General features: G+C 34.2%; 1 protein-coding gene across 1 annotated transcript in view; it reads left to right on the forward strand.

Moving 5' to 3' along the window:
- The window catches only part of LOC136835325 (parapinopsin-like), a 384,012-nt gene that overhangs the window by 337,675 nt on the left and 26,237 nt on the right, over positions 1 to 20,100 (forward strand). Inside the window, exon 5 of the mRNA XM_067098671.1 lies at positions 18,195 to 18,431. Within this exon, the coding sequence (XP_066954772.1) occupies positions 18,195 to 18,431 (237 nt within the window). The remainder of the gene's footprint in view (positions 1 to 18,194; positions 18,432 to 20,100) is intronic.

A 20,100-nucleotide genomic window follows, 5' to 3' on the forward strand; every position in this document is an offset into this window, starting at 1 on the left:
TAATGACATAATAATATACAGTAAATATTGTTTAAACTGCAAACTTCTCATATCGCTAATTGGCAACTGTCAACGAACCTCAACGCTCTCGGCACTACTGTCAAACTGAGTCAAGAACCGATGCAACATAATATGACATATTCTTCATTTTCTCTTCACATATCACATGCATCTCAAATCTGAAAGCACCAGCGTATTCAGGGTGAATTTACTGTATGAAAACACAAGTTTTATTTGATCTTGATCGCATGAATGATGCAAAATCCGATGATAAGTAAAAACAAGTATAAAGAAATAAATGCTTCTTTCTTCACTTTTACTCGTTGTAATTCCTTTGTGTTTTATCTTATTGATTTCAGGAAATCACGATTTAGTTATACAATTGATACCGAATCCTATGGTATGACCAAAACTTTCTTATCTTGTGCAAAACGTGAGGTAAATGAAGAAACATATTGCTAGTTTTCTGAGCTACAGACGTAAAATTATGATACAGTGAGCGAGCCGTTTACCTCCCGGTACCGGCCAATCAGAGGCCGCCAAACAAACGTCTTGTAGGCCCAAGAATCTACGTTAAGTGAACCAGCTATAGCATCTTTATCGCCAAAGACCTTTTGATAACTGGGCGGTTACCAACCTCTGAAGTCATCCTTCCTAAGAAAAATTACATATATTGTATACATATGTTTATATATGTATATATACATATATATTTATTTATATATATATTATATATATAATGTATAAATATAGAAATATATATATACAATCTATTATAATATATGTATATGTAAAGGCCTCCCTATTCTTATAATCATCCAAATACTATTAATCGTGAATAAATTTGAACATTTTTTGGAATGGTCAGTCATAAATAGTGGAAACGTATATATCTTATATGGGAAGAGAACGCCGGTGAGAGATATTGAGGCTATAATTTCTAATGCCAAGTTTTTCCTTAATCCGAACGAACATCTCAGAATATCGTCGACTTCTTTTGATTTCTCGTCTTCTTGGCTGATCCTGTAAGTGAATGCCAAAGTTTCTTTCAAAATCTTCATTTTCGACTTTCACAAAAGCAATATCTAAGTTTTTCGTTGGGGGAGTCGGTAGAGTTGTGTGCTAGCACTCGGTAGGCCCGAGTTCGAGTCTCCGGCCGGCTGATGAAGAATTAGAGGAATTTATTTCTGGTGATAGAAATTCATTTCTCGCTATAATGTGGTTCAGATTCCACAATAAACTGTAGGTCCCGCTGCTAAGTAACCAGTTGGTTCTTAGCCACGTAAAATAAGTCTAATCCTTCGGGCCAGCCCTAGGAGAGCTGTCAGTCAGCTCAGTGGTCTGGACAAACTAAGGTATACTTTTTTTTAAAGGGCTGATGACTAGCCTCTGCTAAGACTTTAGCTATTCATTGTACCTAAGATATCATATAATTTATAGATGTCAATCTTAATATTTTTATGATTATACGTCTTTTATAGCACTGTTGTAAACCATGCAGCAGGACACATTTTTCTAAATAGAAATGTAGTTTACCTCTAATTTAGGTTTGTCCCTGTAGTTCCAGTATTAGGAAGATGCAAAAGAATATACTTGTACTATAGTATCCTTGAAAGAAGGAAGAATGCCAAAAATGTATAGAGAGATGAGCTACAAAGAAAGGGCGACACAGTTCGTGAGAGAAAAATAACTGGTTGTAGAAAGAGAATACCCAATAGAGAGAAGGAAGTATTAAGAAGATATTTTGAAAACAGATACCTTCGAAACATTTGAAGCAGGTAAGGGATGCACGTATTCCAAGGCACATGAAAAGTACTGACCAGAGGAAATACAGGTAGGTAGGCGATTATTTAAGGGTCCAAAGCTATATGACAGAAACTTCTTAGAGCATTTCATGAAACTTAAGCAGAATAGTCAGTGCTGATGAGAAAATTTTAATTGGAAATGTTCTAATGATAAAGGAATCAAAAGTAGTTTTACTGTTTTAAAGGTTAACATCACGTTCAGAAAAAAATATATAATCGTACTGTATATATAATCGAAGAGATTGTGGTGTAAACATGAAAAGATAGAACGGAAGAATGTTTTATTAATCAGAGAAAAAAATGAAGAGGCAGCTTATTTTAAATGCGGAACATGAGTAAAGTAGGAAATGTAGAACCACCCACACCGATCCTGTTTGCTTTTAATAAACGGGAAATACTTAGGAAAGTTTCCTAATGAGGAATTGTTCATATAGTAAACTTATAGAAAAGGAAATATTTTGCAGTCAGCGCAGTTTAAAACCCAGGAGAGAACTGTGATCATCACGTATAAAGAATTCACAAGACAAAAGGGCAGTTGAAAAGGGAATAGAATCTCCATGCAAATAGGTGAATTAACCCGAAGCACTGATTTCTGATGAAAGCAATTTACATTTAATTGAATGTAAGAGTAGCAGTTAACAAAGAGGGCTTTGTGATTAAAAAAAAAAAAAAACTCAAGGTTTGACTGACAATCCCGCGTAACCAAATTATGAGCGAGTTGTCAGGTAGTTGCCAGTGGCGCCGAAACATAAGATAGAAAAGCATCAATGAACAAAAAAAAGGGGGTTGCATTGTTTTGCTTCCTCTATCAGTTACGCCAGTGACCTCTGGCGGTAAAATTTGTATATATGAAGTTCGTTTATTTCATGACTTAAATTCATTTATGATGAATGAAAGAAGCGATGATAACTTTGCGGGTTTCCGTGCAATCAAATGACCCAGATATGTTTCTCTATCAGCATTTTATTGTATTCATTTGTGCTTTCACTTATCATGTGAATTTTTCACATCAAGACAATAGTAATTTAAAGTCGTGCATCATGCGCTTACATAATAAAGGTAGAAAGCATAAACTCGCAAGAAAAGTTTGAGTAAAGAAGAAAAGCCAAAGGGTGAAGCGACGACTGGTCAAAATTTTAGCAAGAAGAGTGGCACTCTATCGATCAAAATCTCTTAGGAGAAAATTCTGACTTCAAGGAGAGAGAGAGAGAGAGAGAGAGAGAGAGAGAGAGAGAGAGAGAGAGAGAGAGAGAGAGAGGTCGTGTTGTGAAGGAGCGGCTGCGGTGAGGGGAACAGGAAGAGAGAGCGCTGTTCTTGGAAAAGTTGCAAGAGAAAGTAGAAGAAAGCAGACTGAGGGGAAGGGTTGCTAAACGAAAAGACTGATGGAACAATAGAGAAATAAGGGTCTCCGGGAAAATAGAAGGTTGGGCCAATTAACATAATGTAAAATAGGAAAACAGGAGTAAAAGGATGCAGGGCAATATGAGAAATGTTCGAGAAGAACGAGACTTAGATGATGTAAGATATGGACCTGCAGTTACCGTGTGCGTGCTTGCATGTCCACATGAAGACATATTATCAAAGAGATTTATACATTAATCATACGGTTAGCATTTGGCTAGAAAGCTGTCATGAGAGGGAAAGGAGCTCGGAAATAGAGTAACATTAAATTGTTAATAACACGAAAAAAAAAAGAAAAGAGGCAGGATAACGATTCGTTACCCTGAATATTTTAATTTTTTAATTCCTTCCTCTAAGAAATACGATCAGATATATTTCCAGTGCCGAATTCGTAGATGGCCTTTTTATCCGTTCTCTAATTAGCCGTCCGCAGGGGATTGGGTGATTTGAGCAGAGAGTTTTCTCATCAGGAGAATAATTATTTATTCGTCTGCCAATAAGACCCTTTTTGTAGAGGGAAACCAGATGCCAGAGGTTTATGACATATACGTTGCATCGGGACAACAAATGATCTGTAATCATGATACGCATGAATGTTATTTAAGTACGCTATAAAGCTAAAACTTCATGTCATCTTGTTTGTTTGTTTGTTTGTTTTAGCTCATGTAGTTATGTACGTTGAATAGTATTCATACACAAGTTGGAGCTGTTCGTAAGGAGTTTTTATCTTCTCCAGCGCGGCACTGGTAGACAATTTTTTTTTTTACTTAAAATGATTAGGTTCCATGTTATTCCTACACATTCTCCACACTATAAAAGATATTTGAAAAATAGTAAGAAACTTTATTATTATTATTATTATTATTATTATTATTATTATTATTATTATTATTATTATTATTATTATTTGATTATTACACTGTAAATAAAGTATGTCTACACACATCGAAGGACGTTTATTCATTACTAACATTTCTTACGTCTGTTATCCCTTAGCAGGGGTAGCTTTTCCAATGTGCCTTTTAGGATGCAATAGCTGATGCCATGGCCTCGTCACTTTCATTGTAACCAACACAGTCGTTTGACCACCAGACAGAAAATCCGCTTTGAGTTCAACAAGGCCTTAATGGGTTTTTAATGGACTATACCCAAACCTGGTCAGTCGAGAATTGAACCTGACCCATCTAACTGGTGAGTGTACCCACGAATATATATATATATATATATATATATATATATATATATATATATATATATATATATATATTTATATATATATATATATATTTATATATATATATATATATATATATATATATATATATATATATATATATATATATATATATATATAGTTTTGATTCATGATTCTTAATCTTTTTTCCTATTGTGTCACTACACTCATTACACAAACGCTCACACATACATACACACGCACTCACCCACATTCACACACTTATAAAAATGCCATTCTCATGTTTCACTACATGCACACATACACACACACACGTATATATATATGTGTGTGTGTGTGTATAGTGACACAGTAGCAGGAAAGATTAAGGTTCATGAACCAACGCTACATATTTACTTACCCACGGACTATCTTAATTACCGGAACTTTTTCTCTGTTGCGATTTTAATTAAATATTAAATAAATACTATAATATCCAGGACTGATATATTTTTCCGAGATCTGTATTTTGTATCATCCAATTAAATATTAGAAATGGCCGCGTAATTCGAAATGCCTTCCTCATTAGGAAAAGGGAGGATTCCTTCCTTCTAATGATCATTTATCACAGGAGGTCGGGTTTTGGAGGGGTGTACTAATTGTATTTGCTGTGCAGAAACACGATAAATGATATTCGCTTATACCATTATGGTAAATCGTCTTGGTTTGTTTTTATAGCCCTGATCATTTGCTAGGCAAGTTATTAAGGTGAATTATAATAAGCTTAAACTCATTACGGTACTTCATCCATTTAAGCAGTATAATAACAATAATTCAAACAGAAGAACTCTTGTTTATGATGATATCTTCAGTGATAAAAGGATAAAAAAATAGATTTTCCTCACTCTAGGAAGTCGCTCTTCATTTTAAGTGATAGATAAAAATATAAGGGATGCGCAGTGAAGAGAATTCCTCCACTTGTTAGAATTCAGCAATTAAGGCAGAAATGGTTTAGTCAAAAACATGAAAGATCACGGTTAACCGGACATTATTTTTGATAGCTTTATTTTTCTTATATTAGCCCTAAAATGAGGATTTCAAATACGAAGCTGAAAGAAAATTTGAAAAGAGTACCAAAATCATGCTAAACCTATAGAAGGCAACATTACGAAAGCAAGGGAAAACCAGACCTAACTTTCTGATTGAATTACTGTATAGCAAGAAGAACGTCATTAATATTCAAATAAATAATGGAAAATTAATGTGTAAATAAGTATGTTCATCATAAATATGTGATATAGTGCATTCAGAAAATAATTTTTCGAAATAAATGCAAAAACACAGACTATGTTTTGGACAACCAATACTCAATTTTGGTGTCACATATTTCACGGTTTTTAGGAATTATATATAAAAAACAAAGTTCTTGCCTGAGAAAACTGTTTCCTTATGCATCATTTCAGTGATAGAATATTCGAACGAGTATTGCTTCTTAAGTTTTTATATAATAACCACAATATATTTAATTTCAAATACAAACAGTAAATCACTAAAAAAAATGAGGTAACAAGTTATCTCAAATTGATGGTATTTCACCCCTTCGTTTTTGTGACCTCACCCATTTGCACGTTTTTGTGACCTCGCCGATTTGCACGTTTTTGTGACCTCACCCATTTGCAGATAATCTCGCCCCACTCTCTGAAAAGTTCAACAGAAGTAAAAATGCGAAAAATATCACAAAAGCTGTAATCATTACTTATTTGTTTTTATAACACTGTAAGGCGTAAGCAGCTCGTCCCTGAGACAGTTTTCACCTCTGGACATTTACAGTGTATATAAACAGCTTCCATATCTGATTTCCAAAACGTAAGGACAAATCCTCTTCCAGATTATTATTTCTTTCAGTGAGAGTTATTTATCTCCAATCCAAAATGTTCTGATTTATATCTTTTATGTTTTTCAGAATAGACTACTTTGTCGTTTGCTTTGCATGTAAAGCCAGGTACATAACAGATTAAGTACTAAAAGGAAAGGATTCTTCACACATTTATTGGCAAGAAGTGAAAAAGAGACGAAAGTCGCCTTTTCTTTTTAATCCAGAAAAATGCTTACATCCTTGTACGCTGCTGCAAACCAGTGTACTACTGTCAACAATAATAGTGATGATGAATTTTTGTAAAAACTTACTTTCTTGTTTAGTATAACATTTTGTTGTTATACCATTAGATAACGCTGTTCACATCATATAAATTATAATATATATATATATATATATATATATATATATATATATATATATATATATATATATATACATATATATATATATATATATATCACAAATATTAAACCACAGAAATCATGTAATATCGAATTCAATATACATTGGGAATAACTTGAGCTTGAGGGAAATTATATTTGATGAGTGCTTGTGCGCCGGCCAGGATTCGAACCATGGTCTGCTTTAGAAACAACGATATATTTTCACCAGTTTGTGATTCCCTTTGTGTGTAAATTATTCCCCAAGTATAGTAAAATCAGTATTAAACGATGTGTGTGGTTTAATATTTTGTGGATATAAAATAGTTACTATGTGTATGTGACGAAAATTCACACACACACACACACACACACACACACACACACACACACACACATATATATATATATATATATATATATATATATATATATATATATATATATATATATATATATATATATATATATATATATATATATATATATATATATATATATTCGTGTGTATGTATGTATTACGTAAAAATGATTTTATACATTTTTGTTAGTGACATTATAATATGTACGTATTGGTAATTTTTTTGTTTTTTTGCCTGTGAAAGACGTTAAAACGTCGAAGGGATTCTGTCATACGATGTGTTACGGTTTGTAATAAGGAAGAATAATATACACCACAATTTCGTTGCTTAGATAATTCAAAATCTCCACAGAGAGCTATCGATAGCTGTCATCATCAGTCTGAAAAGTAAATGCTCTGAGAAAGACTGGAAAACATTACCGAAAGAAAGCAGGGGGAGGTCACTCAAGAACGATGGGACGAGGTCACGCGATGCGGTTGCGGTGAAATCACAAGGAACCATAAATGAACTCGAAAGAGTTGGATTACCGCATGAGTACAGTAGATTCTGTAATTTCAACTACTGTATTTCTGTGTGACATAGTTTAATACGGTTTTTTTTTTTTTTTTTTTTTAATTTTTATTTCACTTTTCCATTATAGCTGAAGGAATAACGTAAAGGAAGTCAATGAACCGCGTGATGCAGGTGTCTGTGGATTGTTTTACTAATATTCTATGTCTGTATCAGGCCGAACTATTTCGTAGACTAGTGCCAGTGTAAAGATTGGGAAAGCACAAAAATAGCGTTGTTATCCCTCGATGGCTATACAAACGTTTACCTCTTAAACTAGATATGTTGCATAATAAGTACATAACTAGTTAGGTAGATGCCAAACATGGAATTTCGCAACTTTAGTAAGTGAACACAAACCCAGATAATCAAAGTTCCGTCGGTGCAGCCAGTTTACCTTCCAAAATTTGCATAGTATCAGACTTGGTGAATTTCCATATTATGATGAAATGTCGTACACAGTAAATTCATCAAGCATGGACTGGTTTTTTCATGTTAATCTTCTTTAAATTTTTCAGTTGAAAACTATATGACAATATTTTAATGGTTAGCAATGAGCTTAATGTTATGCGTTATTATTTGTGCTCTACTCTTTAAGAAAATCATCCCATTTAAGAAAACCTGTGCCTACTAGGGTACATTGCTCCGGCAGGAATTATTATTATTATTATTATTATTATTATTATTATTATTATTATTATTATAATCAAGCAAGTTTAAAATATATATACAACTTTACGTAATTTCGTACCTCTTATTTGCTGACGTAAAATCATTTTTCTTTTGTTAAAGAAAGCCCTGGAAATGAGAAACGACGAAAGTGAAAGAGAACATATCTTGGAGATTCTAAGTCTGTGATTGACGGGGTTTGGAAAATATGAAAGGTGGTAAAAAATAAACTTCTTGTGGCACAGTCGACATTCAACGATTTTCAAAGCTTTTTAACTTTTAGACTTTCACCCACCGAAAAGGGGAAGGACTTCACGCACAAGTTCTTGTTTGCAGTGTTATACGTGGCATATTTATTTCGAAAACTTATGTTGCAGCCCTTGTAATCAAAAGGTAAATTTATACCATACAGAACTTGAGTCGCAATTAATTTCTGTTGTACAGTCGTTGCTTACATCATCATTAGGTAATCTAATAAAAACAGGCTGTGGGTAAAGTTGTATTACTCTCACTCAGTCACCCGGATGGGTTCTAGAACCTTGTTGTGACCAATAGCCACTTGAGTCTGAAGCCCAAGGTTTCTTGTAAATTCTTCATTATTTGCTAATGGAATGAAGCTGCAAATCCAACACTGTATACATACCCCATAGGTGTTTACTGAATGTGTGGCACCCATCCAGTGTTTCATTTAGATATTCTTAGCAATAGGTAATTGTCTAGTGTTTATCAATAAGGGCTTATTAGCTATGATAAAAATACGAGAGAGATAACTACTCACACACATACACACACACACACACACACACACACACACACATATTCACACACAACAGGTGTAATTGCTTAGTGCTTATCGAATATATATATTTATATTGTGTGTGTGCATGAAAAAATACGAGAGGTGGCTCAGAGAAAGAGAACTCTGCTGTCACTGTTGGCAGAATCGTGGATGAGACCATTGGGCATAAAGCACCTCTAGAGAGAGGAAAAGATTGCTTTCTTACTCATTGTGTAAAACTCACACAAAACACACACTATCCTGTACTGCTACTAAATTAATATTTAATATATACAGTATATGTATATATATATATATATATATATATATATATATATATATATATATATTGTGTGTATGATAGTTATATAATATGTGTGTGTGGTCCAGAGAAAAGTTCAGAACTCTGCTGTCAATGATTGGCAGAACGTTGTCTGGATGAGGACGTAATATGTCTCAATGTTGGCAGTATCTTAAAGCAAATAATAAAAGATAAGACTATATGATGGTCTGCATTGTTGCAAAAATGAGTTATGATTAGGTGAAATAAATGATTGCAATTTTTGAAGAGGAATCCCTAGGAATCCTGGAAGGCTCATAGCATTTGCAAAAATTTGATATTTAAATATATGTATAGTCAGACTATAGTAAATGGGAATTGTTAAGATGAATGGAGGAAGGATGAAAGCATTTAATTCTTATGAATATTTGGGAGTAAATATAATGGATGACGGCATGATATTACAAGAAATGAGACACGGATTGGCCGAAGTAATGAAGCCAGGAAGGTGTACTGTATACAAAATATTTGAAAGAGGATGAAGTGTCTCCTGAGTCAGAGTTAGAATGAAGGATAGGAAAGTTGACTTGTCTTTCGTTTATGGATTTGCAGTGTAGATGTAGAGTTCAAGTGAAAATAAAAATGAACCTGTTGATGTAGAGTGCAAGTGAAAATAAAAATGAACCTATAGGTGCAAGTGAAAATGAAAATGAAGCTGTAGATATAGAGCGCAAGTGAAAATAAAATTGAAGCTCTTGAGATACATTGCTGCATTGTATTTGTAGCTTAAGAATAATCGAAATGATTATTAATTGAAAATACACAGAAATATGCGTGAAAAGGAAGAAAGCCAGATCAGAATGTTCTGATATGATTCGGGTATGTAGAAAGACTGGAGGACGGTGGAAAGATCATTTAATTAGGAAGTGTTAGGAGGGAGAAGGAGAGTAAGATCTAGAATTGCCGGGTGGCTGGTGTAGAATAGGTATTGGAAATGAAGTGACTAACTATTAAGGAAACCTTGGAGTTTATACAAGATACAAGTGAATAAAGATGTGTGCTTGCAGGGGAGTTCGACAATTGCTGATTAGCCTTCTGTATAGGTAATGAAGTAGTTAATGAAGAAGTTCACGTTGAATCATCAGTGAAAAACAAGTATATGCAATGACCATTGTCTTTTTATAAGATATATATATATATATATATATATATATATATATATATATATATATATATATATATATATATATATATATATTATTAAATTTTTATCACACCGTGATTTATATACAATCATGAAACTACAAATGCCGTTTAATATCATATTCACGCTACTTAGGGAATATCCCCGATGGGGAATTATCACTGAAGGGGAATTTATAAGTGATAAAGGGATCGGTACTGCCGGTTAATGCCGAAGCTAAGTATAATTTCCCCGCTCTCGACGGGTAAACAAGTACAGCAGATTCGGCATTATACCTCTCTTGATGGCTCAATGGGTAGACTGTCGACCGGAGTCGTTGGAAGGTAACAGTGTCGAGTGATCGAGACCCGGCAGCACCAATCCATTTAACACTTATAAATTCCCCTTGGGTAATAATTCCCCATCGGGGATATTCCCGAAGCAGGCTGAATTTGATATCAAACGACATTTGTAGCGTCATGATTGTGTGTGTGTGTATATATATATATATATATATATATATATTATATATATATATATATATATATATATATATATATATATATATATCTGAGGAAGATGAAATGATTTACAAACACACACACACGCATACAGAAGTCTTCTGTACAGATAGAGTTTAATCATGGTTCAGCGGTGAAAGCATGTGTGTGCAATGACTGTTGTGTTTTTATGATGCCACCCTCCTTTGAGAAACGGATTATATATATACTGTATATATCTAGTGTATATATAAATAATATATATATTCGATATATATATATATATATGTTATATATATATATATATATATATATATATATATTATTTATATATACACTATATATACAGTATATATATAATCCTTTTCCTCAAAGGAGGGTGGCATCATAAAAAAAACACAATAGTCATTGCACACACATGCAATAAGTGAGTCACAGAAAATGGTCAGTAAATATGTAATTTCACCGAAACAATGTGGAGTAAAGGGGAGAGAATTTCGAAACAGTTTGAATCTGCACACAAAAGCAAATATAGATGGTAAACTGCGGATAAGATAAATAAGGGAGAGAGATAGTGTTTTGGTTGTTAGAGAACTCATCTAATTTTCATCAAGCATTATAGTGATGACAGTGCTGTAGAGATTGAATATTACTAGGGTTGGAAAAAAATTTTGCTTCAGAGCTCGAGAATTCAGGCGTACTAATTTGATATTGACTAATAACATCGAGTAGCAAATACATTTAATACAATACTCCTCTAATACTATGACATAAATGTGGAGTGGTAAAATGACCTCTTAAGTGTAAGCTTGGGGTCATTAGTAGACAACCCTTGAATCGATCATATTCCTATTTCCGTGAGTGAATTTTATTGCTATTGAATGGGTATCGGTCAGTAGGTGTATGCTTCACCGAGTCTAGTTCCATCACGTATTAACGATTACCCTTTGATAAAAAGTTGTTCAGACCAAAACCAATTTGCAACAAAAAAGCAATGCGGGCAACTTTAATTTCATACCAAAATGTTTGAACAGATAAGGTGTAAGGCAATTTTGGGTATCAGTGTTCGGATCGAGTATCCATTTGTCAAATAAAGCATAAATAATGAGACCTATTAGCGTACAGGAGTCTTGCAACCACCCTTAGGAAGGATATAAATTCGCTTTACACTTACTACCAAAACTACAGGGAAAGCAGAGTTATTGATTTTCCTGGCGTAAACATCTCTCTCTCCGTTGAAAGAGCAACAGTGAATAGTATAATTTATGTAGATGCACAAACGATTGGTATGCTTACAAACAAAAAATAAATTGATCATTCAGAAGTACAAAGCAATAGACAGCTTTACATGCATCAAATTCTTTTATATACTCATCTGAGAAAAAGAAATTCCCTCCGCGATCCGCTTACAATGCTTAAATTTGAAGGGTCCGTGTGTCCTATAATAGGAGAGAGAGAGAGAATCTGCTGTGCTCAGTTGATATTCTCACGGAGAAGGCATTGGGAAGAGAGAGAGAGAGAGAGGCTTGCTGAGCTCAGTTGACATTCTCGTAGAGAAGGCATTGGGACTAAAACCTAAACAGTGCTCATCCCCATTCCTGTCGCACTAATGCATTGGAAGCATTTTTCATTCCTGCCATTTAGAAAATTTTCTTATGTCCTTACTCTGATTTTTAGTGTGAAACTATGGAACTAAGTCTGAAATCCTTCCAGGCTACAATGACTGGTGTAGAGACAAGACGTCTAGTGTATATTAGTCTTTTTTTCTCATCTTTATTTTGCAGAAAAAATGGGGTGGGCTGGTAATGAACATGTACACAAATCGTCTTCATTTTTAAGCATTGCATAAAATAAGATAATATTATCTAATGAAAATATGATTATCCTATTGATATACTCATACCTTTGAAAGGTATAAATGCTGATTTAAACTGTGGATAGTCGTGTGATATACATATGCTGTATATATTATACATTAGTGTCAAGACTAATAAGGATTCTGTTTTATATCTGTACAAATTCTCCAGACAATGGCAAAGATATCAAAATTTCAAAACTAAAGGAGGCCGACTCTTCGGAAGAGATTAAAAGTTATGGACTACAAAATTAGCAGTTCTCAGGATTAGAAGTAAATAAAAGTCTCTCATTTTCAGCTTTATCATATCATCTATAGTTCATACAGGGTGTTTAATGTTCTGTTCCAGGACCTTAATCATAGAAAAGCTGGAAGCTCCTAACCACCAGGATCATTTCTAGATCAGTCCCTTAACTCGATGCGATGGTACATTCCCGTGGGTGTCGGTTTAGGTAAAAGTACCTTTTCTTTGGTGTATCTCAGTTGTTTTCCGTTTATTATCCTTATATGTACATTACACTGAGAAAGTAATCAACCATACACTGAGAATTTTCTTTATTTTGCACTTCTCATTAGCTATTGAAAACATTCTTCCAATTTTTTGGAGGAGGATAACTTGTGAAAAACTTCACACGTTTCTGCTTCTTAATATGGCGCCACCATTTTAGCTTTTTTCTTTTTGTGGACGATGTACATAAAGCAGCCCTTATTCCGATATTGGATATACGGCGAAGATGTGAATTACAAAATCCAACCTTTGTATATTTTCAGTTGCCTAAAATTTTAGTAAGATTTGATTCTGTTTCTTCCGTATCTCAGCCATTTGCTTATTTTCACTTAAAAGGGGCAGCCTAACCTTACCCGAGGAATTAATTCATCATATATGATGTTTTTTCTCGTGGAGACAAACACCAAGAGGGTATACCACAGGCAAACGTTTTCCGTAATAACAAGATTTTAAAAAATGTTGAAAAGCAAAAATAGAGGTGCACACCTTTTCTAGAAAATAGACCTCAAGAGGACAAAAACAAGGAAAAAGGTTTTACAGGGTCCCGTGGTCATGTTCGTCGAATAGGACGTTTTTTTTTTTTTTAGCATTGAAAAAAATTCTTTTCCCAGACACAGGCCTGGAGATGTTCGAGTTGTTTTTTGATATACTACAACGATTGACAGAGAGAGAGAGAACCATTAGGTTTTCTCCTTAGGGGTAATGAAATAAAATTTATTCCGAAAAAAGAATGATTACTGTTACGTTAATGAGCAAAAAAGATGGCAACTTTCTCGAGCCGTTATGATACCGCTTCATCATTCATGCTCTGTTGATGTTTTATTGGGATGTCTTTTGCAGTTGGCATAAACCGGGGCACTTTAAGGAAATGGGGTGGGCGAGAAGGACGATTCATTGACCTGTCCTTTTTCTTCAAGTCTGTTATCTTATAATACGTCAGGTACACACAATAAATGACTCTTGAGTTTCATGGAAATTCAACTGAACTTTAAGTGGCTTCAAAACAGTATCTTAAAACAAGTTTATTTCTCATAACTTTCGTTATAAGAAAAGTAAAAATAAAAAGTAAAAATCAATTAGAACGACTTTACTGAAAAGTATCGCGTAAGAAACGCTGCAGAGGAATTGCAATGAGGATTTCAAGTAAATAGTTCGGAAAAATAGCCAAAACAATGGTCCCTCTAGGCTGATCTTAGGCTAAATGGCATTCTCTTATCTTGAACTTTATTTTGTTTAAATCAAGTTACTTTGGACTGAGTTTAAGTCCAGGAAATCCATAACAAAACACAAGAGCAATATTTGTTTTCCCAAACGACGTACATACAATGAATTTACAAGAATGGCTGAAGAATAAGCGCCCGATATGTTAAATAATCAACACCAAAAATAACGCAAACAACAAACTACATTTAATTTTATTGTTTACTTTCACACTATAAGACAAAGGAAATATATATATATATATATATATATATATATATATATATATATATATATATATATATATGTGTGTATATATATGTGTGTGTGTGTGTGTTTGTGTGTGTTTGTATATATATATTTATATATATATATATATATGTGTGTGTGTGTGTATACAGTATTTGTATATATATAAAGATTTCAAGTTTAGTTTTGGCATACTGTACTTGTCACAGTGATTCAGAAGTTATCCCACAAAAGACAACAGTAGCTTGAAATGTGCCTCGTGATAAATACTTCTTGAGCGACGGGAGACATTCCTGGGAAAACAGTAACAAACGTATTAAGTGGATTTTTAGTTTTCAGTAAAAGAAAATGATTGTGCCGGTTTTGTCTGTCCGTCCGTCCTCAGATCTTAAACACTACTGAGGCTAGATGGCTGCAAATTTGTATGTTGATCATCCACCCTCCAATCATCAAACTTAACAAATTGCAGCTCTCTAGTCTCAGTAGTTTTTATTTCATTTAAGGTTAAATTTAGCCATAATCGTAGGTACCAACAACTTAGGCCACCACCCGACCATGGCTGAGTTTTATGGGCCGCGGCTAAGAGTGTTATGGGCCGTGGCAGAGGCAACCACCGGACAGATAGCTCGATTGCGCCGCGGAAGAAACTTCGGCGCATTTTTTACTTGTTATTCGCCATGCCGATGGCAATTGGATGATGTGAAATGAAGTAACATTTCATAGCAATGCCTGTACAGACAATACATCTGTTAGACATTTTTTCGGACTAGAGTTTTTTAAGAAACCAGAGGTAAGCGCCTCAATTAATATCAACCCAACGACTTTTTTTTTTTTTTTTTTCTCTCAAGATCGTGGCCGTATACTTATTTCTAGACGTGTTGTTCTGGTGTGGAGGCTGTTAGCAAATATTAACCATTGTTAGTTTACAAAAGAAATGACAAAGAAATAGGAATTACTAAGAAAACCGTTTTAATCCCTCTGCTTTATAAAATTCCGTATATTTTACCTCTGAATTTTTTTTCTTATGAATGTAGACGATTAAAAACTTAATAGAATACGTTTCCTGCCCTTCAGCGTGTGGAGACTCACAGTAACTATTCAAAGAATAGTTATTATGAGAAGGTGGGAGTAACACGTGCAAGGGAAATAGCAAACGGATCTCCTTACAGCATACGTGCTCAACCTCATTCTGATATATAACTTTACATTTGAAGCACCTCTAAAATTACTCAACTCACTGAATCGTGAACACACGTCGGTAATTTATTCCTTAGACATCACCAACAGGTTGAATGGAAGTATATTATTTCCTAGTAGTTCTAACCAGTGCTTCATACGATTATGCAGCAGTGGCCAAAAGTTCGTCCTCCCCTTACTATCGTTGGTTAACTTTGGACATGTTTGTGGTATGACATTCATTCATATGAGGGTCAAGTCTAAGACGAATTTCCGAAAAAATCGGAAAAATATATTGGATATGGACAAATAACCAAATAGTATGAAGACTTAAAAAACGGATCGGAGAGATATCTCAGGCTGTGTCAACAGTTTACCAGCTGTTGTAATTAAATTTAGATATTTGAACTTTCTAAACGTCTCAGCCAAAATTGAATTAACTTGAATACCAAATGTGTTGACGGAAATGTAAGGTTTAATCATATGCTCCTCGGTAAGATTAAAGTACAGGATGAGCGAGCTAGGAGAGAAATACGTAGAAAGTGTGTCTTAAGAGATACTTCCTTCACAAAATTACAGTACATACGAGTATGTTTATATAAGCTCACCAGATCGGAGGTGATAGACACAGAACGACCAACTCAAACCAAGTGGAATAGCAAAGAAGGGCTGTGAACTGAAAGTAGAGGTAGGTAATGCGGCAGATGAGTTTGAAGACCAATGCCAGTCTAAATTTGAGTGATTTAGGATATTAGGAAAATAATGGTATTCTTGTAATTACTTAGTTTTAAAATGGACAGATAGCCGGGCGATAGGTTTTCCATACCTTAACCATGTTGAAAAGAACAAAGAAATAAAATATTAAGTGAGTGGGGTTTCAGTCTGCTTTTGATGCATGAAAGGAAAGGCATGGTACCAGATGTCTTTAAGGATAGAAAGCTAATTGTTAACGCACTTGGAGAGACCAAAGTCAAAGCGCAGGATATTCAGAGAGACCAAAGTCAAAGCGCAGGATATTCAGAGAGACCAAAGTCAAAGCGCAGGATATTCAGAGAGACCAAAGTCAAAGCGCAGGATATTCAGAGAGACCAAAGTCAAAGCGCAGGATATTCAGGACAGGGAATGACAAAAGACATTGTTGTGCGAGGCTGAGAGATGTAGGCGAAGAGGAAAGGCCTTTGGGGTGGAAAGTGATATTGAAAACCATTACAAAAATGTTAGAGAAGGAGTGTGAATGAAATCGAAGTAAAGAGTGGCTTGGTCCGGAGTAGAAATATGATTTTGTTGGACAATCTGAATGCCAGCGGAAGTTCTACATGAAATGGTGGCTTACATGTGGGTGAATGTAACCGGAGAGTCTTGCGGAAATATCTTCAGACAGGTGTCAGTTTTTATTGCTACATTGAAAAAGGATGATATTCATAATGGTTAGGAAAGTGTTAAATCTTTTGTATGTACAAGTTGAAGGAATAAGTTAATGACTGTAAAGGTTAATAATAATAATAATAATAATAATAATAATAATAATAATAATAATAATAATACATCATGTGACAAATAGACGAGGCAAATAGACATCGGGACCTCCGGAAGACTTTAGGGCTCACTCATTCCTGAGAACTCTAAAGACTGGGCCTTGAGGTTAAGACTGAAATTGACATTACTTTCTAAGAACTAAGAGCTTGATTATTATAGGGTGATGTTAAGAGATTTTACCACAGATACAGTAACTTATTTTAATAGATTTTGCCGAAAGAGATAAAACAGTATAAGGAAGTTACACAGCGATGCATATTTTCCTTTTTAGAGCAAAATATATTTGATTGAGCGTGTGGCTTTATGAATTTGCGGTTATTAAAAATATGTGAGAACTACTTTGATTGGCATCTTTAAAGAACTGTGAAATGTTTACGATTAATTACCTATAAGCATTGCAAACAAGAAAACAAATTGCTCCTCAGGATACGATAAATTCCAGACGAGTATCAGTCTCTTTCTTTTCAGGTGGATTGCTGTTGTTTATCAGTTATCTTTCTTTCGCGCTCTGGTGTTAAATTCTTTCCATAACTAAAATTCATTGTTCTCCCTTTAAGACAACATCTCTCTAGGAGAGAACAGCGGAGGCATGAATTTTAGAGCCTGTATCAGTGCTTTTTTCGTTTACTTTCCCTTATCTTAATAATTTTTCTTTTTCTTCTTTGGCAATGAAATCTATACAGAACAAGAGCCCTTCTCCATCCTTCCAGGCCGGTTCTAGTGGCTTCCAGGCAGGAGTTGCGAAAGCTGAGCGCCGAGTAGCGATTATGGTCGTAGTGATGGGCATCACGTTTCTTTTCGCTTGGGTGCCCTATTCAGTTATGGCGTTGATCATGGCCTTCGGAGACCAGTCACTCGTCACTCCAGGAGCAGCTGTCATTCCTGCTATCTTCGCCAAATCGTCTTGTTTGTACAATCCTATAATATACGTTGGACTCAATACTCAGGTAAGTCGAGGGCATTTACCTCGGTTTTCATTTTGAAATTAGTTTATGCTTGTAGAAATAAATATATATTTTCAAGGTTTTCACTTTTAAATTTGTCTAATCTTGTGGAAATAAATATATGATTTCCGGGAATTCCTCTTTTTTATTTTTTTTTTTTATAGTCTGTTACGAAAATCATCACTCGCGTCATCAGAAGCTTTTCCCGTTAATTGATTAGCTCATTGTTTCCAGTCAAGCGTTGTTATTTTCCGTCATGCATAACTTTTGAGTTTTCATAATGGTTAATAGTATTTTTAAGAAAAAAAATTTCCATGAGCATCAATTCAACATATGTTAAGGAAACAAATATAGGGTCCTAGCCAGCGAGAAACATCTCTACGACTGTGTAACATTTATTTCGCTTTGACCAAAGAAAATATACCATTGAGTCATGCAAGTCACAATACATTATAAGTTTAACCAAAACAATCTCTCTCTCTCTCTCTCTCTCTCTCATTCCTTCATCGGCCATTAACCATTTGATAAGTAAGTTTCTATCCCTAGGACATTTGTTTTCTTAACTGTTAATATGACATATGTAACTCGTATTTTTTTTCCATAACATTTATTGGAAATGTCATATTTCATACGTTCTTGTCAACTCATACGTGATAGTATTTCTTTATGGAGAAAGCAGTAAAATTTTACGAGGTATGTCCATATTCACATTTATAATATTTACCAGACGTCAGAATTATTATAATTACAAATCCATACTAAATGCGTAAGTCAAGAGAATGGAACAGTATTCTGGCATTAAAGAGGGAACTTATATGTGGTGTGTATTTTTTTCTTCATTTGTTTGTTACCCGATTTATTTATTTATTTATTTTCTTTACAGTTCAGAAAACTGTGGCTCTCTCTCCTTTGTTCCAATAAGAACATATTCTTTCCAGTGAGTAAATGTGTAGCTAGCAGCGGCTGGAATTAGAGGTCATTCACAAGAGTTTGATCTTTAGTAAGATAGTTGACACTTCGTTAGATTTCACAACAAATTATGGAAATTTCGTAGAAATGCCTTCCCTTAGGATTTTACCCTTAATACGCTAGTCTTTTACTAACTCCCGTTACTATCAGTGGAGTACAGTTGAAATGGGTAACGCTATTTTCATTGCTTTTCTTTTTTCTCGCTTGCAAAAGATAACATTGTGTTTTCTAAATGCTGTGGCAAAACTCCAGGTGGAATAAAGGAGCAAACTCACATTAGTTAACAGCTTCTTTGTTAATTATGTCAACAGGGCGGTGTGAAGTTTTCGCTTATGCTGATGCCTTAGTATAATGTTATGTGGTACTAAAGGGAGATAAAAAAAAATTGGTTTTTTTGCATTATAGCACCTTGTAAATATTGCCTAAAGAAGAGTTGGTTCTATCAGACGTAGTAGAATTAGTAGATTAGTGCTAGCATTAAAACTGTTATCGGTATTATTATTATTATTATTATTATTATTATTATTATTATTAATTAGTAGTCGAATATAGAAAATAGATGAGAGTGAATATAGTTGATCCTGATCAGTGTTAGTGATAGTAATAAATTCTCATGAAAGTCATTTATGGAAGATACTGTAGAAATGGAAATACGTTAATTCTTGAAGAAAAAACGTTAAAGTATATCATGAGCGATTTGTCG

This window comes from Macrobrachium rosenbergii, chromosome 55 (genome assembly GCF_040412425.1).
Source record: "Macrobrachium rosenbergii isolate ZJJX-2024 chromosome 55, ASM4041242v1, whole genome shotgun sequence".
Taxonomy (NCBI): domain Eukaryota; kingdom Metazoa; phylum Arthropoda; class Malacostraca; order Decapoda; family Palaemonidae; genus Macrobrachium; species Macrobrachium rosenbergii.